Source organism: Gobio gobio (genome assembly GCF_949357685.1).
Source record: "Gobio gobio genome assembly, chromosome: 16".
Taxonomy (NCBI): Eukaryota; Metazoa; Chordata; class Actinopteri; order Cypriniformes; family Gobionidae; genus Gobio; species Gobio gobio.
Genome location: NC_137109.1, coordinates 26993785 through 27015153, shown reverse-complemented (window position 1 = coordinate 27015153; position 21369 = coordinate 26993785). Strand labels below are relative to the sequence as shown.

The following is a 21369-nucleotide window of genomic DNA, read 5'->3' as shown; positions in this document are numbered from 1 at the left end:
CAGTAGTCCGAGTAGCAGCAAATGAGGCCATCAACATGGCCGCCACGCCAAGTAATGACGTCAGACGCCCAAGCCCTATACACAACTTCCTCATGCCACCTGGGAATAGGACATGGACACCCACGACTTCAACATGCCACCTGGGAATATGACATTAGATGTCAGAATCATTCCTCTTTATACAGGTGGAATGTACCATTTCGCCCTCATTAACAAGAAAAGGTGGTCGCATCACCACAATCATGAGAACAACTCCCCACAGAGACGGTGTATTCAAGAGTACTTTCACAAAATACTTTCACTTCAAACACACTAAATCCCAGCCTTAGCCCATTCAGAAGTACCGGTACTTAGGTAGAAACCTATAGAAGTCTGACAAAAATGTTTGTTTTAAAGAAAAATTTCAGACGGACTTAGAGGCCTTTGCATCTGAAGTCTTCAGATACTGACATACATCTTATACACAAAAAATGAAGAAGCAAAAAGTAGTAGTATTTATGTCTTGAAAAACATTCACAAATGTTTACTATGTATATGAAGGGTCTTCACACACTAGAAGTCTAATACTCAGACTAAAATATGTTTCGGAGTGGTTAAGAACTGACAGATCCAGTTATGAGTAGAAGCAAGCAGGAACAAAACTGACATTTGAAACTGACATTCTTGAATTTCTTACTACCAGTGAAAATTGTTGGTCAGACGGAATGGGGATTGACATGTCATTCAATCTTTACATTCCATCTGCATAACTGTATGTCCCATATGTGACTCTACATATGGGAGATACAGTAATGAATGCAGATGGAATGTAAAGATTGAATGGTTAGATTCTTATTAATCCATGCTTGTGTTTGTTGGTATGGACGCCCCCGCAGGGTCAGTTGTACATCATCTGTGGTTGCTAGCACTTTACAGTGAAAAAACACAATAGCAACATTTTAGATTTTATGGGACTGAACTTAAATTTACAGAACAAAATTATATATTTCATTAACTGATATAGTGTTAATATTCCATGAATAAAAACTATTTTGTACCTGTATAATTATACTGATAACCACCATAATAATACAGGTGGTAAAAGAGACACATGATGCATTAGAGTTCATCACAAGCCTTTCCACAAGCTGAGGTAATTATTATAAAAGGTGGCCAGACTTATACAACTACAAAACACCACCATGGTAACATGATACTAAAATAATGCCATAAACAAGATTTAAACAACATAATATATAACATAAAACCTTAATGTAGCTACATACAAATAACAATTATTTAAACAAAATACAATCAATTGGAAAGTGTCACATAAAGAATTGTGGGGATATCTGTTTACTTTTTGACTACCTACAATTTACAAAATATGTAGCCTACATGTAAAAGCATTTTACTGTAAAATTGCCCAACAGATCTAGTAGTTTTTCATCATATAGCATGAGTAAACTTGCCGTTAACTAAATAACACTTTTCTTTACCAATAAAATTATAAACATTTTTAAAGTACATTATCTGCTATTTAATATAGGACCCTGGGACATAGGAATGACCCTATATTATAATCCAAATACCGTTCCCTAAAATGTAAGAAGAGCAGTGGATTGACAGGGATGTTTTAATAGTCAAAACAGGCCAAACGGAAGGTTTGTGTCTGTTGAAGTTCCCTTTACCACTACCCGATTTACCCAATCAAGCTTTCGCTGACAAGCTGGTATCTGGAACTAGCACTGAATGAAATGCATTCATAAAAATCCATGTGTGGTCAGTAGTTCCTTTTGGTAACTGTTAACCGCAGTTGATGTAAGAGGAAGTCTGTCTGATCTATAACACTATAATGAAGTCCAATGAAGATGATCAGGGTTTAAAATTAAAGTGAATATTTATTAAATAAAACAAACTCAGGTAAATTAACAGGAAAACAGTGTGCTAGGCACAAACATTACCGGACACTGAACTGAAGGACTTTAATACACAGGGTGTTGAACTCAATGCGACGACAATAGTATTTGTGCGCAAAAAAAAATCAAAATAACACCTTTATCCAACTTATTATTGCCTTCCGTGTGTGTCTCCACGACGCATGCGCGAGAATATGACGCAGATCCGGCGTTCGGACAGATGACCCAGAAGCGATTTGATGACAAGCAGAGGAAGACGCGCGTGTCTAAGCTGTTGAATTCTACATTGATCGTGATTTAGGTCTCGGCGTAGTTCTCAAAATGGGGCTTAAGTGTGCATTTCATGGATTCCCGAACCCCGGCGCTACGTCATATTCTCGCGCATGCGTCGTGGAGGCACACACGGAAGGCAATAACAAGTTGGATAAAGGTGTTATTTTGATTTTTTTTTGCGCACAAAAACTATTGTCGTCGCATCGTAAAATTATTGTAGAGTCACTGTGGTGAGATGGACTTTGTAACAACGTTTTAAGTGCCTTTTATGGGTCTTGGGAGTGTAAATGTACTGAATGCCAATGGAGGCCTATCTGAAGCCTTTCTCAGCCATCAGCTTTCAACAAAAATATCTTCATTTGTGTTCCGAATATGAACGGAGGACTTACGGGTGTCGAACGACATGAGGGTGAGTAATTAATGACAGAATTTTCCTTTTTGGGTGAACTAACCCTTTAATGTCCATGCTAGGGGGTTGAAGGCTGGCAGGGCTCTGGATTCGGCTCTGTGAGGTCCACTGGAGGATTTTGGGCAGGCAGGGATGGGACGAGTATAGCTGGTTCAGAGCAGACTTCCTCTTCAATAAGTGAAGAACCAGCCACATATAGTGCTTACTCTACACAAGCAAATAATGACTGGATGTCTTTCCTCACAAACATTATTTGGAGCAGTTAATCGTTAAGCCCGCTCCAAAAGTACATCTTCAAAGAGCGCTCGTCCCAACAAACCAGATGGCAGCGTTATAGGAATTTATCTACAAAGTCCTCCAGTGGTCATCCTCTCTGGCACAAGGATATGAGTCGTTCCTCTGCATAATCCATCTTTTAGGTCCAGTATTCTGCAACGCCATATTAGAGTACAATGAAGATGAAGACAATCAGGGTTCAAAATTAAAGTCAATATTTATTAAATAAAACAAACTCAGGTTGAGCAACAACAGGCAAACAGCAACAAAACAATGTGCTGGGCACAAACAATAGCGGACCCTGAACTGAAGGACTTATGCTGCCTTCACATGCTATCAGAAATGTCATAATTACGAGCTTGTTGCATTCAAGCACTTTGTTGACGGAATGAACATGAATCATGGACGACACTATGTTTATTCTTGCCTATTTATTGGGAAAATCTTATTAAAACCAAAATTAATCAAAAGTTTGTGATCAGTAAGATTATTTAAATGTGAGAAGAAAAGTTTCAAATTCCCATTCAAGCTTCCGTATTTATGCATAATTGACCTATTAAACAATGATAGTGGTGTAGTAAATAATGATCATAACACAGAAATGAAAAAAGAATGGACTTGTGACAAAGTCCCTGAAACAATCAGGTCTTCACTTTTACCTTTTATTTCATGAGTGATGAGCTAAGAAAAAAGCAGGAGGAATGCCAAGAAAGTGTCTTAGAGCTTGAAAGAAATGTGACTGTTTCATCTCACAGTATAGATGCAATGTTTAGAAGTGAAATGCATTGTTGTCCACACAGGAGCTACCAACAAAGCACATGAAACTCATTTAGTCTTTTCCAAGGCCCATTTTAACTAAATATAGGCTTCTGATAATCCATACTCTGGTCTCATGAGACCAAATTAATCATTTTGGATCTAACAGCATCCATAATGTATGGCATTGTAAGAGTGAGGAGTACAGTGGAAAGTGGTCCCCACAGTGAAGATTGGTGGTATTAAAGTTCTTATACAGGGATATAAGTGCTGAAGGAATTAGGAAATTGGGCAAAGATGTTGATCCAGGAACATGTCTTTGCAAATTCCCAATGACCGCTTCAAGCTGGTGGAACGACCTGATAAACATGTGACCCGTTAATACTAACACTATTCTACCTATTTAAAGAAAAAATATGATTTAAAAACAAACAAACAAAACAAAAAACAAAAATGTGCTACCAGGGGGCTATTCCAGAAAGCAAGGTTAACTTACCGTCACATATACCTTGAACTCTCGGTTGATTAACCCAAACCTTGCTTACTCGAGGTATGCTGGTTCCAAAAATCGCGCACGCTTATCGCCAGCGTTTTTCGTGCCGTTTTTCGGCGCGTCTTGAGTGTTCACACCCAAGCGATTTTCACTGGCGCTGCGCCGAGTGAACGTGCACATTCAGTCGATGCGCTCCCGGTACACAAGATGGTGCTGCGGCACTTTAAGCCTCTGACACTCGCTTGTCACACAGAAGGAGAAGAGAGAAAGTATTTACGTGCTTGCCAAAACCATAGACATATTATGTATATGGACAAAACCATTCACACACTTTTTGCTAACTGGCAAGCAGCATTAGCAATTGGCTTTATGTACAGCTGCACTACTTCCTGAACTTCAGCCAGCTCCTTTGTTTCCTGTCTGCCATTATTGGACAAACTGATTAATCCAGGTGTGTCTGATTATTGTTGTTGTGACTACAGAGGTCAGGCACACCTGGTTTAATCAGTTTGTCATATAATGGCAGACAGGAAACAAAGGAGCTGGCTGAAGTTCAGGAAGTAGTGCAGCTGTGCATAAAGCCAATTCATCTTCTTCTTTGTCTACTTACTACTTCTTCGTCGTATCATGTGTGCTCGGCAAGACCGTTTTGTGCTCGAGCGCCACCAAGTCGTGTTTTACTGTCACTTCAGCAGCTCCAGGCACGTGAAAAAAAGCGCCGATCTCATTGGTCAGACAGTTTTTTACGCGCCGCGTCAAAATAAAAAAACGAACCCGAGGCGTTTTTTTAAAAATGACGCTTTTACGCCTGGCGTTTTGCGCGTCGGTGTGAACACTCACATTGGCGCCCATTGTTTAGTCCCGAGGCGTTAAACGTCGGCGATAAACGCGTGCAAAAATCGTCCCGGTGTGAACAGGCCTTCAGAGTATGTTCCTGGTTAACACACAAGATTTTCTCAATATAGCAACAAATCCATGTTTCACCATGGAAACAGACGCTAAAGAAAAAGCGTGCCATTCTAGTTCCTCTTCTTCTTTTGTTAAATGGCGATTTACATAACCTACTTAGTGCACATCGCCATGCCATCGCATGAATGCATGAACACAAGTTTGGATGCCAAATGGCCTGGCTCAGTGCATGATTCCAGAATTTTCCATGAGTCTGTGTTGTGTCAGCGCGTCAAGGAAGGTAAATTTGGTACAGTACAAAACATTGTTTTAATTGTGACAGAAACATTTACACAATTTTACCCTTTTCTGTTCCATGACAGGGCTTTTTGATGGCCTGTTGGTAGGAGACAGGGGTTATGCATGCCAGAGGTTTTTGCTAACTCCCTATCCTGACCCTCAGACAGGGCCACAAAACCACTTCAATGTGGCCCTCAGTAAAACCAGGGTCAAGATCGAGATGACCTTTGGCATCCTAAAGGCGCGTTTTAACTGCCTTCGGCGCTTAAGAGTGTCCCCACAGCGGGCATCACAGATAGTGGCTGCATGTGCAATTCTGCACAATATAGCCACTATCAGAAAGGAGCGAGTACCACCACAAAACCAGCTTCTCCCCGATGAAATTGACCCCATCACACTTGACCACCCAGCTGGGGCAGCTGTCAGAGATGCAATCACAACACAATATTTTACTTAATAAAAGCACATTGACACTGCAGACTGGTCTCAAACGGTTTTATTGGTCATGTGGCTAGGGAGGAAAAAAAAGCAAGAGAAAGTTAAATTAATAAACATAGAATGTTCATATTAAAGTGTTACTTGGTTAAATAAGTTCACATACGGAGATCTGTTTTTCCAGCTGTTTGATCTCCAATTTAATTTTTTTTATTTGGAGCCTCCTAAGCTCACAGTCCAGCTCCTTTAGGGAACAGTTTAGTTCTAGACTCCTTTTGTAAAGGACCCTGACAGAGTCTGTTTCCACCTGAAACATAATTCCACCACAAACAATCATTTAAAGTATTCTGGAGGTTAAATATTTTTTTTTTTTTTTTTTTAAGTGGCATAACTAGGACTGACTAATTTAGGTCAAGGGTTTTAAGAATTACCTTGTTCACATTCCTCCTATAGCCCATTGAAGCAGAGGCCTCAGTTTCTGGGGCAAGTTGTGAAAAATCCTACAACTAAAAAAAGATAAGTGTAAGGGCCAGTGACTTTTTTATGACACATTCAAATGTGTGCCATAATAAAAAGCCCAGTGCATTCACCTCAGCAGCTGTATCAGAACACACAAACAGAGTGTCTTCATCATTTGCATCACCGTAATAAATAAAAGTAGGCCAATGTAAAGCATAACTGTTATAAAGCAGGTTATGTTCATGGTGTTCTGTCTGTTGCATACTGACATCTGTGTGGGAGACTGTGCGCATGTGTGCTGGCTTCAACAGGGACACTGCATTTCCCTCTACTGCAGAACATAGAGGCAGAACAATTTGAAGTTAAAGTAATAAATAAAAAAATAGTAATGCATTGCACACATACCCAGTGTCACTTGCTTAGAGGAGCCAGCACCAGGGTCAGATTGCATAGCATCTGTAATGCCATCCATAATCGGCCTCCCCTTATTGTTACTCAGAGCCAACTCCTCCGCCACAGTGTATTTAGGAGGAGGTGGCCCTCCCCCAGTTTTACAGAGGTCACACTTTTTTCAAGTTTTTATGATAAAATGTTCACAAAAATAATAAAAGGTTGTGGTCAATACTCACCACTTTGAATTATATTTTGTCTTGATCTGCTGCCAAGAACGTTTGGAGTTGGGGTTGCATCTAAAAGTCAATTAATATAATTTTTTTAGGATGTAATAGCCTATACATTCACACATATGTTGTGTGATATATATATACACTCATTTCATTTTAGCATTTAAAACATTTTTTAAATCAAAAGTTGTTACTGTTAAAATTAGTGAGGCCTAATGCACAGTGAAGTAACATGAACAATGGTTTTGCCATTACCATTAACAAAGAATAATAAATGCAAAACTATTGTTCATTGTTAGCTCATGTTAGCTTATGCATTAACTTATTTTAACAAATACAACCTTATAGTAAAGTGTTACAAGCGAACACATACATATAGGCTGCATTACACTGCAAAAAATGCTCTTCTTATTTAGTATTTTTTCTTGTTTCCAAAATTATTAAATCAAGATGCATTTACTAGTTAATTAAGTGACATAGGATTTATTTGTTTTCTTAAAAATAAAATCAAAATAAAGTGAGTTTTTGCTTAAAACAAGCAAAATTATCTGCCAATGGGGTGAGGAAAATAATCTTATTTCTGTTTGGGACAAAACAGAAATTTTCTAGAAAACATATCTTATGTCATGTAATTATCTAGTAAATGCATCTTGATTTAAGAATTTTTAGATATTTAGACTAGAAACAAGACAAAATTACTAAGTAAGAAGAGCATTTTTTTTGCAGTGTATATACACATCATTTTACATGAATGACCTAAAGCCTAGAATGTTTTTTTTATTTGTATTTTTTTTTTTACTTACGCATTAATGCAATCAGCAATTTTCCTCCAACATTCTTCTCTTGCTTTGGCAGCAGAGACAGTGTTACTGCGTGCTTGAAATACACTTTTATATTCTTCATATTTCTGAAGAATAAGCTCTTGCTCCTCCGCAGAAAAATATATGGCTCTCGCTCTATCCATATCGAACGCGATTGGTTGTTTAGTGCCGACGTCACTCTTTTATGTGCACGCGTGCGTGAAGTAATCATAGCTTAAGGATCAAAGCCGAGGTTGACAGAGAAAGTTGATGAGCTGCATCATGGTACCAATAAAGCCTGATTGCATCGGTTTGGTTTTGTCAACTCAAAACCAATCCTGTAACCCTGAGTTTGTTAAACTACCTACATGGTATAGGCCCCTGCTCTTTCTGTCCGATGGCGCACGTTGTCTCAGCAATCGCACGGTCAATGTCCTTAATAGCTGATAATAACATATGTTGTCTTTACAAGCTTTCAGAATACGCTTTAGTATCAGTGCTCGTCTCTTTTCCGCCGTTTTGTTAATTACATATTTAGTAAACCAATACATAACTAGCAAAAGCAGCGCTGCTTGCATCTCCTCCATACTTGTTGTTGTTGCAGACAGTATCGCACAAAAGTGATTCCTGTCCGTCGCTGACTGGGAGGAACAGTCGCGCGCAGTCCCACATCTCTGGACTAATTTGCCTAATCTTCACGGTACTTTAGAACGCAGTGGAAACGCAGACAGTAGTATGTCTGGGGGGAAAAAGTTCCTGGTACAAATTGTTCCGGGTAATTTCGGTGGAAACGGGGCTTTATTATGACATAGTCGCCGGCGGGACTTTTATTATGCCACAGTCACCGGCGCCATTTCGACTTTTCCGGCCATGAGTGTGAGGTAACGCAGCTCTGTTTCCCTTTCGAACGGTCAGTTCGTACTTAAGACGCTATGGGATATAGGTTCTCCTATTCTGGAATACTGAAGTGTTTATAAAATCACGCAGTGCTACTGCACAGTCAAAACGGGGTCGAGACTTCTCACGTGCTATTGGCTGGCCAGTGGTAACTGCATGAACCAATGGCAGAACAGCGTATCTGAGAAAACCTATGGGCGCTAAGCCCTTGACGCTGGACACAGAAGCCCGCAAACTGACCGGAAAAGCCCGCGAAGGGCGCCCTTAAAATACGCTGTAATGCCCCAAAAACGTCAGATTTTTCTCCTTCAGCGAAGATTTTTCTATCCTCGCTGATACCTTCCGATACGAAGTAAGCTTACCGTGAGAGACGAGCCATCAGCGGAATCGGGCCAGCCAGCCCGGACCCCTGCGAGAGTCGGTCTGTCTCAGCGCTCTCATCTAATCCGCGAGCTCCGATGCCGAGGAGTGGTCGGTCTCCGTTGGCGACCCCACCCCCTCGACATCTCAGCAGCGCAAAGATGCGGCTAAGGCTGGTGCGGACACTGAGCTAATCCGTGTCCTCAATAAGGCCGTTTGTGAGCTGGGCCTGGACTGGGCAGTCCCTGAAGAGCCCACACCCAGCCATCTTGATGAATGGTACCTCCCGGGGCGCCAGCAGGCCCCTCGGCAGAGAGCGGCACACTTTTTTCCTGAGGTGCACCAGGAGCTGGCGAGGTCGTGGCACGCTCCCTACTCCGCTCGCCACCGCCCATCCACCTCGCACGTGCTCTCCACCATTGACGGCGCCGTCGAGAAGGGCTATTAGAAGCTCCCGCCGCTCGAAGAATCGGTGGCTGCGCATCTCTGCCCGCCCTCCGCGATAGGCTGGAAGCCCAAAATCGCACACCCTTCGAGGCCCTGCCGTACCACAGCGGCCTTGGCAAACAGGGCCTACGCTTCCGCCGGCCAAGCAGGCTCCGCTCTCCACTCGATGGCGGTCCTGCAGGTGTTCCAGGCGAAGCTCCTTCGGGCTATGGACGAGTCTGGTCCAGACCAGGAGGTTTTTCGTGACCTCCGAAGCGCCACAGACCTGGCCCTTCGAGCTACGAAGGCCACCTCCCAGGCCATAGGCAGGTCGATGGCCAGTCTCTCCGAACGGTCTGTTCGGTCCCGCGGTGGACGGTTGCGCGGAACGCTTCACCACGGCGCAGAAAGCGCCCCAGGCGATGAGCCACTTTCTGCCCAAAAGAGCCAGTGCCGCCTCTTCAACTCGGCCAAGAGCTCCGTACCAGCAGCAGCAACAGCAGCGCAGATCTGCGACTGCGACCGCTCCCGCGCAGCCCCGCCCACCTTATGACCAACATCAACGTCATCACCAGGTTAAGCGCTTCCCACCCAAGCGTCAGGGTCCCCGGCCTAAGATCACACTGGACCCTGATCACAGGAAGCAGTCCTGACCGGCTGATCAGGAAGAGAGGAGGGGTGAGCTACGCCCAAGCCGGTCCGCCCCCCAAAAGACTCTGAATTCTCTCCCCGCAGCCCGTTTTTGTTCCGGCCCGGGAGAAACATGTTGTATATGTAAAAAATGTGAGCAGCGAGCCCACGCTCGCTCCACTGCATTTTACCGCTGTTATTGCGGGTTCAATAAAACATTTGAATGTTCAACAAATGAGTCTTCTTTCTCTTCCACACCACACAAATGTCGGCGCGCGTTTTCGACACTATAAAACCCCTATGCAACTGGGCAGAGGCTTGGAAAGCAATCCCTGGTGTGTCACAGTGGGTTATAAAAACCATTCAACTAGGCTATTCGCTCCAATTCGCTCACAAACTACCGCAATTCATGGGCATAACTTACACTTCAGTGAAGAGCAACGTAACTCACGTCCTCAAAACCGAAGTGGAAAGTCTATTGATGAAAGGAGCTATAGAGGCGGTGCCTGCAGCTCAGAGCGAGTCAGGGTTTTACAGCCGCTACTTCCTGGTTGCCAAGAAAGATGGCGGCCTCAGGCCCATCTTGGACCTCAGACATCTGAACAAGGCTCTTATCAAACGGCCGTTCAGAATGCTGACATTAAAACAAATCATTGCGCAAATCCGCCCGATGGATTCGTTTTTCTCAGTAGATCTGAAAGATGCCTACTTTCATATCCAAATTATCCCACGTCACAGACCGTTTCTGAGATTCGCGTTCGACGGGAAGGCCTACCAGTACACAGTCCTGCCATTTGGCCTGTCTCTGGCGCCCCGCACTTTCACAAGCGCATTCTGAACTACCTCGACGACTGGCTCATACTGGCCCAGTCAGAGGAAGAACTACAATCTCACAAATCTGTGCTACTCAGCCATCTAGACTGCCTGGGTCTCAGAATAAACACAGCCAAGAGCTCGTTGCTTCCCAGACAGAGGATCTCTTTCCTGGGAACGATTTTAGACTCAGCCCAAATGTTCAAAACAGGAACCAACAGACCCCTGAGAATTTTTCAGAGAATGCTAGGCCTTATGGCATCAGCTTCTCCAGTACTTCCGCTGGGTATGATGTACATGCGCCCCCTGCAGTACTGGCTGAAATCACGGGTTCCTTCCCAAGCGTGGCATTCAGGCCAGCTTTGGATCAAAGTGGGCCGCGGCTGTGTCAAAGCCCTGGCCCCGTGGTCGAATCCCCGCCTCTACGAGTCAGGGGTGAGCTTGGGAACAGTTTCCAGACGGATGGTGGTCACCACAGATGCCTCCAACACGGGTTGGGGTGCTCTGTGCGAGGGCAAACCGGCCTTCGGCTCATGGTCGAGCACGGAGTCACGGTTGCACATAAACTGCCTAGAAATGCTGGCAGTAGTGCTAGCCCTCGAGACTTTTTCACCACGTCTCTTGGGTCATCACGTCCTAGTCCGTACGGACAACACGACTGTGGTCTCCTACATAAATCGCCAAGGCGGGCTCAAGTCGAGATGGCTCAACCAACAGGTCAGACATCTCCTCCTATGGGCGAAAGACAGAATGCATTCGCTAAGAGCAGTGCACGTGCCGGGGAGACTGAACCAGGGAGCAGAAATGCTCTCCAGGGGCCTCGTGTCCCCGGGGGAATGGTCCCTCCATCCCCAAACGGTTCAATGATATGGAATGTTTTCGAGAAGGCAGAGGTCGACCTCTTCGCCTCCGAAGACAACTGTCATTGCCCAATTTATTTTTCAAAGAGCAAGGATGCGCTGGCCCACGAATGGCCCAGCTGCCTGCTTTATGCTTTTCCACCAGTACCTCTCATTCCCCAGGTCTTAAAAAGAATCAGGGAATGCGGACACACAGTCCTGCTAGTGGCTCCACTCTGGCGAACCCAAATCTGGTTTCCCGAGTTGATTCAGCTGCTATCAGCGTCCCCTTGGCCAGTCCCGCTGAGAAAAGATCTCCTATCTCAGGCGAACGGGACAATATGGCACCCCCGTCCCAAACTGTGGGCGCTACATGTTTGGCCCCTCAAGGGGAACTCGAGAACCTCCCAGTGAGTGTCCTGAACACTATCGGTGAAGCTAGAGCCCCGTCTACTAGACGTCTCTATGCCCTTAAATGGTCAGTGTTCTCTGACTGGTGTTCAGCCAGGAACCATAACCCAGTGTCATGCAAGATATCACAGATACTTGTTTTTCTACAAGAGATGTTGGATGCAGGACGCACTCCATCCACACTCAAAGTCTACACAGCAGCTATTGCCGCATCTCATACGCCTATAGCTGGCTAATCAGTAGGCAGACACGACATGGTCATAAAATTCTTAAAGGGAGCCAGGAGGCTTAACCCTCCTCGCCCTCCTACAGTGCCATCCTGGGATCTTTCATTGGTCCTACGAGCACTAAAAGGACCTCCCTTCGAACCAATGCAGACGGCTGAACTAAAACCGCTTTCACTGAAAACCGCCCTGCTATTAGCATTGGCATCAGTTAAGCGTGTTGGTGACATTCAAGTACTCTCTGTGAACGCATCATGTCTAGAATTTGGCCCAGGTGATTCCAAAGTCATCCTCAAACCAAGACATGGCTATGTGCCTAAAGTGCTTTCAACACCATTCAAAGCACAGGTAATCACTCTTTCTGCTCTTCCACCCTCTGAGGATGACAGACAGTTACACCTGCTCTGCCCTGTTAGGGCGCCCAGAGCATATATTGAGCGGTCCTCCCACTTTAGGCAGTCGGAGCAGCTCTTTGTAAGCTTTGGTGGCCGCACTAAGGGACTTCCGGTCACCAAGCAAAGTCTAGCCAGATGGCTAGTTGACGCAATAGCACTAGCATACGATACTATGGGCCTTCAATGTCCCATAGGTGTCAAAGCTCACTCCACCAGAGGCATGGCCTCCTCCTGGGCGTGGTCTAGTGGAGTGTCTATTGGTGACATCTGTAGATCGGCAGGCTGGTCCTCACCATCTACTTTTACCAGATTCTACAGTCTGGAAGTCCCTGCGCTGCAGGCACAGATCCTTGCTGTATAATGATAAGCATTAGGGATGCCACAATTCTCAATATAATATTGAACCGTTCGGTACGGCCTTCACGGTTCAATACCGCCTGGGAATTGCGGTTTTTCAGTTTTTCATTTAATTAAGTATTTTTCTACAAATTCTATTTTGCCTCCATCCCAATACTGAACAACACGACATACATTCACATCACACGTTAGTGGTAGAGTTATACTAACGGAACACTATAGTTATTCACAATCAAGAAAGTTCATTGTTTGTATGCGTTTTAAAGCCTTGCCGGCGTGTGCGCGGGTTTAACATGCGCTTCTCAGAGCGCGTGCACTAAACGCCTGTCAAACACGTGATTACTGGACTAAGCTGTCTTACTGCGCTAATACTGTCAAATACACACAAGGTTACCATAAACACAGTCGGTTATGTCTAAAGTGAAAGTAAAATCGGCGTGTGTCTGTATATTAGATGCACCGAGGTCTTGAAAGCAAATTGACAGCAGCGCAGCCTATAGTGAACACGCCGTCCTTAAAGGGACAGTTCACCTCTAAAATTATGTCATTATTTACTAACTCTAATATTGTTCCAAACCTGTATTAATTTCTCATTTTTGAGTGAACTATACATTTAATGTTAATACAACAACAAAAGACAAAGAGAAATCACTCACTGCTCTTGACTGAAAAACTTTAATACAGTAGCTTTAATAAGAATCAATGTATACTTTATAGTGAAGTCTATGTAGTGTTTTATTTTTACATTTATTCATTCAATTTCATACTTAAAAGCTGCTGTACAGCTCTGAGCTGCCAGTGTAAATCTTCATATATTTTTTATATTATACACACTAGGAATGTGTACAAGGGTTTTTTAAGTAAAGTTTTAAGCTTAAGTAAGGTTTTTCAATTCTTTTAAGTAAAATAAAGAAAGAGCATTGCAATAAAAATAGTCTTTTTTCTCCTTAACCTCTTGCTGTTCCTGTCGCTTAAGAATAGAATAGCAAAAAAATTAAGTGACAAGCCATCAGAACCGAACCGAACCGAAAACCGTGGTTAAAAACCGAGGTATGTATTGAACCTAATTGTGGACTAACTGTATTGTTGCATCCCTAATAAGCATTAACGGGTAACCCTCCTTATTATTTAGGCATCTGGGTCTTCATATGCTCAATGCATGACTGAATATTTTTTCCCCTTAATTGCTGGCCTCTATGAGCCCAGTATGAATAGGGAGATATATAATGTATTTATTTAGAATAATAAATATATATAATGATGTGTCAATAACTCTAGTCTTGGGCCCCCTTATAGTGCTCAAACTGAGGGAGTACATACCATTGCGCTTCATAGCACGGCGGGATTAAATAGGCTCCCATAGCATCTTAAGACGCAGTACGAACTGACCGTTCGAAAGGGAACGTACTCGGTTACTTATGTAACCTCGGTTCCCTGAGATAAGGGAAGGAGTACTGCGTAGACGGCCGTGCAATGGCGCTAAAACAACGGTTGACCTTCGCTTCAGTCGAATTAACCTGACGTTTTTGGGGCATTACAGCGTATTTTAAGGGCGCCCTTCGCAAGCTTTTACAGTCAGTTCACGGGCTTCTGTGTCCAGCGTCAAGGGCTTAGCGCCCATATGTTCGCTCAGATATGCTGTTCTGCCATTGGTTCATGCAGTTACCACTGGCCAGCCAATAGCTCGCGAGAAGTCGACCCCGTTTTGACTGTGCAGTAGCACTGCGTGATTTTATAAACACATCAGTATTCGAGAATAGGAGAACCTATATCCCATAGCGTCTTAAGACGCAGTACTCCTTCCCTTATCTCAGGGAACCGAGGTTACATAAGTAACCGAGTACGTTATCATTAGATTCATCTGAGTGTGTTGAAAATGAAGTTATGACGTTACTCTGTGCGTTCGCTCAGCGGCTGCTATGACACTTGTTGCACACTGGAGTGAAAGTAAAGCGTTTCTGCAAAATAAAACCGGAAACCGAGGGGACCGCAGATATGATGCTATCGACAGGCGACTCCCTCACAGGCCCCGGTTCCTTGGTTTAAATAGCAATTTTCTCACGATTTAAAAATAGTCTGAAACATTTGGGATTTTGTAAGTACTCAACTGAACAAAATATAACAATGGCCAAGTGGTTTTTGGATATTTTACTGAAAATGTTTTACGTAGTGCACCTTTAAGCAAACTAACCCTGGAACATAACCTGCTCCGGAGCAGGTTATGTTCAGAGAGTGAGTTGCTAAGGCTACTTACCTCTGTTTTTGGAACCGAAAGTTGAGGTTATCCACTTACTTTCTCTTAAACATACCCAGGTATGTCACATAACCTCTGGAATACCCCCCTGTTCTAGACTAAATGGGACTAGTCACAGCACTTCCATATTGTTGCCCTATTGTTGATTTGGTTGCTTCTATTGTTGTCATTTGTAAGTCGCTTTACATAAAAGTGCCTGCTAAATGGTTAAATGTAAATGTTTGATAAATTTCAATTTGGTCTCCTTTCCATGAATTGTAGTTACCAGTAGTAATCAATAAGAAATAGAAAAAAATATCTTTGTGTTTAGAGGGGGTGTACTCATTTATGCCTAGTGCAGTATATGGCACTATTTGCATTCAGAAAATCAGAAATTAATACATGTAGGTTGGTAACATGACTAAATTTTTTTGTCTTTCCTGTGGTATTGATTCAGTTTTAGTTATGCAACCGGAAATCTCAGCAACCATATTTTCTTTACTTCCATATTTCGTACGATTTTGAAATGTTTTTAAAATAAGTCACTTAAGTTCACCATGGCTGCATTTATTTGATCAGAAATACAGTAAAATGGTAATATTGTGAAAAATTATTACAATTTTGTATGAAATATAAACATTTTGTAATGTTATAAATGTCTTAACTGTTATTTTTGATTAATTTAAATGCATCCTTGCTGAATAAAAGTATTATTTTCTTTAAAAAACTAATCTTACTGACCTCAAACTTTTGAATGAGAGTACAAGTCAAGATGAAAATGTCTATGTACGTACAAGTCAAGATGAAAATGTCTATGTATGTATGCATCTATGTCCTTTTAATACAACACTCAGACGTGACTGCGACATAATCACCTGTATTCAATAACAATTTATTTAACTTATGAAAAAAAAAAGGAAAAACAGCAAGCATCAAGATGGAAGAATACACTATGGTGTTGTGACCTTCGCACAAGCATACAAAACTTGAAAATTACATTTTAAGTGAGTAACAAATGACAAAACTAGGTTGAGGTTTAATAGAAATAAAGCATTCATGGCTGAATTAGACAAATAATAACCAGAAAAAAAACAAAAAACAGTTTCTCTAATGTGTTTCGTTCAAATATCCTAACAAACATCATACTTGAACTGCAGCTTAATTAAAAGCTGCATTGCTCCGTTTCCACTCGGGGTCCCATCAGCCCTCTACGACCCGCTTCAACATAGATCCCAAGCCACCTTTAGCCACTTGTAGCGGTGTCATCTGTTCCTTGTTCTCAATGTAGATGCTGGCACCATGTTCCACAAGGAGTTTTGCAGCCTCTGCTCGCTCCTCATCACATGCAAGATGACTGGGAAAATCAATAACAATAGTTCATGCAGGTCTGAGGAGGCATCTATACATACTCATGAGCAATAAAGAAAAACAACACTACTACACAGTGGTTCTACACTACTTACAGTGGCGTGTTTCCTTCCGAGTCTTGAATGTTGGTAGAAGCACTCTCTTTCAAAAGAAGCTGAATGAGTCTGTAGTTTCCCTTGGCGGACGCTCTGTGCAGAGGTGTGGATTGCAGTTTATCTGTTGCATTAGGATCTGCACCATTTTCTAGCAGAATCTGGGCTATCTGTTAAAAAGTACAAGATAAAAATTATTATTATTAATATAAAAATGTTTCACAATTCTTATTAAAAATAAGACATTTTATGTAATATTTTAATATAACTTTTTTTTTTAAATAGTTGGCAATATATGAAATGAATATAATATAAATATAAAAAAGGTTTCACAATTTTCAGAAATGTGTATGTAATAATTGAATATAACTCTTAAATAAAAAGGGCTGGCAATATAGTGAATATGAATATAAGATAATATTAATATAAAAGGTTTCACAATTTCCAGAAAGATTTTATGTATTAATTTAATATCACTTTGATAAAAAGCGCTTGCTATACATTAATAAAAAAAAGAATATAAGATCATATTAAAATAAAACATGAAACAATTTTCTGAAAATTGTATGTAATAATTTAATATAACTTTAATAAAAAGAGCTGGCAATATATTAATATAAAATTAATATAAGATTATATTAATATGAAAATTGTACACAATTTTCAAAAACATTGTATGTAATAATTTAATATAACTGGCAATATATTAAGATAAAATGTATATAAAATAATATTAATGTAACATTTTTCACAATTATCAGAAAAAAAGTAATAATAATTTAATATAACTAATTTAAAAAAGTGACCTGACAATATATTAATATAACAGGGTTTCTGCAGGTTTCATCAAATCTAATTTAATGCTTTTTAATGCCAAATTTTTTTAATGCCATATATATGTCGCTAAATGTCAATAGATGACGTCATACGGCAATTCGAATATTTGCATTCACATTCTGCCATGTGTCAGCCCTTTATATTTGTTTGCTTCTCTGCTGCTACCCTTTATGCTCCCATTATACGTATATTTTAATACAGCCAAATTCCCAATAAAATTGTTTCATCTATATATTTTTCTGTTTTTGTTGTCAGACAATATAAAATGGTGACTGAAACGCGGCCCATTAAGACTACATACAGGGCTCGACATTAAGCCTTGTCATTCACTTGTACGAGTAAAAAAAGAAAGATTTTTTTGGTGTAAAATTTCTGAAGCAATATCCTTTCAGAATATTGGAGCTTTGACATACTTGAATCTGCATATGTGTGATAGATTTGAGTCCGTTACCAATCAAACTAAATCATTTACAATAAAAAAATTACAACTGCATTCAATAATTTTATGGGATCGTAAGAAATGTTAAGGAATTAAAAGTAAACCACCAGTAGATAGCGTCAATTAACTGTCTTAAGTAAGTCATTCATTCAAACGATTCATTCCAATGGCTGATTCATTCAAGAATGAGGCAGGTGTTTAGGAATGGGTCATTGAATCTTTGACTCAACTGATTCGTCAAAACGCTGAATCATTCAGTAACGAAATCATGGCTGAGCCTGCGTCTCAATGTGCATTCTATCCATCCCAAAGACATTAGTAATATTCAATACTATATAGGGCGGATAGTATGCACATTGGGATTCAGGGTTGCTACGCTATGGTTCTGCTGTGATCTTTGATTGTTTTTGTTCTATTTTAGCAGTGAAAATAATTTCAAACAATGTTCCCTCTAAAATGTAAGTGACTTAATATTAACTATTTGTAAACTGGACTGTTGTATGAAATCAGTGTCACATTTTTAATCGAGATGCTAGCCTTCTTAGGAAAACAGCATTCTGTTTTATAAAGTTATAAAAACTCCACATTTTGAATTTTTACCGCAGTATGTTTAACTGAATTTCTTTATGTGTGTGCGTCACTCATGTGTCCATTTCTCCTCGAGATGATGCACAAGCCTCAAAAGCTATTTTTTTCAGGAGAGCCATACTGATAGGGCAAAATCAAAAGCCACTTTTACCGCAGAGTTATCAAAAGTTACATCCAGTCATAAATAGCATGTCTGCTTATCAGTCTGTCATCCCTGAACATACAATATGCAAAGCAATAAATACAAAAGGTAGATAGATAGTGGGTATGCATAATATATTTTAATGTAAACTGTCTATGGTTGCGTCCCTTCACCTCCATTCATAAATCGTCTTCCGTGGCCTCATGGGATAGTAAAGTGTCCATCTTATGCGCACTTCAGAATCTCGCCGGAAGTAGTAGGTCATTCGGGTACTTTTCGCAGACTGTTTTTCGAATACTATGAATTCGGACATACTACTCTGTTGGCGTACTGTTTTTTGCACACTATATAGCAGGGTTCTTGCAGGTTTCAGTAAGTCAAATTTAAGACCTTTTTAAGACATTTTAAGACCATAAAGATTGAAATTTAAGACCTATACGACACATTACCAAAATTATTTAAATCAAAGAAATAAAATAAAAATCATTCTATTTCAATGAATTCAGTCATTGAAAAAGCATTAATTTAATTTACAGATAAAGCAATGACATTAGTAACCCTCCACAGCCAACAAGAGGTCAAATGCCCAAAACCCTAGCCCAAAATTAAAATAGGCTAAAACAAACTTGCCCTATAATAGAATAGATTACAAAACAGCATATGAATTAGTCTAATAGAGATTGAACAGGCTACTCCAAACTAGGGATGCACGATTTGGGGAAGATATATATTTGCGATTATTCTGGTTAAAATGTTTTTTTTTTTTTTTTACAAATGAAAAGTGTATGCATATAACATTTTATATATTAATATTTATATATTAATGAGACTAATAATAATTATTATATTTCGATAAATACAAATGTTTAACAAAATTAGAAATATTACTATTACAATAACATTTTAATCATTTAAAAATTAAAAATAGAGAATTTAAGAATAACTATAACAATATAATAATAGTACTACTAATAATAACATTTATATTTTACAGAAAACTTATTTTACAAAAAAACTGCAGGGTTACCTGTTAATATGCAGACAGCCTATTACTAAAAATCTTAATTAAAAATTAAAAAAAAATCTGTGCTTTTTATCTGTGATATCAATTTCTAAAAATCTATATATTTAATATGAAATATGAGCCTCTTATGCATCCACTGTGGGGGAAAAACTGTACATTGGAGAAAAAAATATGGATTGTCATATACATTTATTTAGAGAGAAGTATTATTTTTCATATTTGTTACCCAAAAGTTTAATTGTGAAACTTTTTATATTAATTTTGTATTCCTGTTTTATAATAAAACATGAATACAAAATTAATATAAAAAGTTTCACAATTTTCAGGAAAAGTAATAATTTAATATAACTTAATTTAGTTAATGCATGTGGATGTATCTATGCATATATGTATTATAAGTGTCAAAGACAAATTTACGTTCTGTGACAAAAGAATAGACAATAAAGTTAAAATAAGCTAAATTCTTTGATAAAACTGGCAATATATTAATATAAAATGTATATGAGATAAAATAACATAAGTTTCACCATTTTAAGAAAGATTTTATATAATAATTTAACCCTCTGTAAGCTGACTTTTTATGCGAGCTGACAAACATAAAATCTACCTCATATCGATCTTTAGATGCTGCGTAGTGTAGTGCTGTACAGCCATTCTGGTTCACAGAGTTCAATTGAGCTCCTTTGGATATTAAGGATCTGACAATTTCTTCTCTCCCAGCAGATGCTGCAATATGAAGAGGAGTCCAACATGCCTGGAACGATATACAATGGTAAAGAACTCCACCAAGAGGATATGCAGTGAATGACAAAGTATCTACTCTCTAGACATGTTACCACATAATATTGATGTCATGCATTAACTGCACTTATAAGTGCATTGAGAGCAGTAATAATAATTTCTAAAAGCAATAACATTCAGTGACGCAGTATAATGTTCTGGGCTGTTCCATGAAACAATGCTGACTCACATCATCTTGAAGATTCACTTCAACTCCAAGATCCAACAGAAACTGCACGATATCCGCATGTCCAGCTGAACAAGCCCAGTGCAGAGCAGTCCTGTTGTCCTGTGTGAAGAAGCAGCAGTCAGAACACTTCAAACACGTGACTCAATGGAAAAACATCAATATAGCCTCATGCTAACAACAGTAACACTTTCTCACATACCTGGTCTGTTTTCGACGCTAGTGAGCTGTTAGACAAGACGCACCTTTTTAGCTCTTCAAACTTTCCAGTGTAAGCTAAATTACAGATTTCAACATTTGATACGCTTCCCTCCATCTCAGACTTCAGAGGAGCAGAGTGACAATTCATTCAAGCGAATGGCCCCGCCCAAAACATACAAACTGCAATGTCATTGGATAAAACAACTTTGTTTAGGTGCCGCAGAATGGTGCCTGATTACAACAAATATATATCAAAATAACGATATTGTATCTTTCTTCAAGCAAAACAAACAAACAAACAAAAAAAACTCAAAAGTACCTCAAATTAAATAAAGCCGATCTAGTCATTCAGTTAGTAGTTTGTAGGTTACCGGTATACCTGTATGAATATCTCAAGCCAATGTAATAACATTCTTTATATTTAGTGACTTTTAAGGATACATGTTGTTGATTATCCTGAAACTATATAAATACATTTATTTTGGGTATGTGTTACATTTTGGTGTAAATACAGAT

General features: G+C 40.2%; 2 protein-coding genes across 2 annotated transcripts in view; one reads left to right on the top strand and one right to left on the bottom strand.

Moving 5' to 3' along the window:
* LOC307140158 (uncharacterized protein) overlaps positions 1-21369 on the top strand; it is a 338069-nt gene that overhangs the window by 124739 nt on the left and 191961 nt on the right. The gene's annotated exons all lie outside the window — the stretch shown is intronic.
* On the bottom strand, positions 15749-21021 carry psmd10 (proteasome 26S subunit, non-ATPase 10). The gene is made up of 5 exons (XM_079838426.1): positions 20855-21021; positions 20656-20754; positions 20293-20439; positions 16659-16825; positions 15749-16549 (listed from the first exon to the last, which is right to left on the bottom strand). The coding sequence occupies exons 1-5, from the start codon at positions 20999-21001 to the stop codon at positions 16396-16398; spliced, it is 714 nt and encodes a 237-aa protein (XP_079694552.1). The 5' UTR covers positions 21002-21021; the 3' UTR covers positions 15749-16395.

Excerpts from the sequence above, each read along its gene's own strand:
- psmd10 (XM_079838426.1), bottom strand. The coding sequence starts at position 21,001 with ATGAATTGTCACTCTGCTCCTCTGAAGTCTGAGATGGAGGGAAGCGTA. Across the intron at positions 20,755-20,854 it reads TAGCGTCGAAAACAGACCAG|GACAACAGGACTGCTCTGCA; the intron begins GTATGTGAGAAA and ends TTCTTCACACAG. Across the intron at positions 16,550-16,658 it reads TCGGAAGGAAACACGCCACT|TCATCTTGCATGTGATGAGG; the intron begins GTAAGTAGTGTA and ends TGATTTTCCCAG.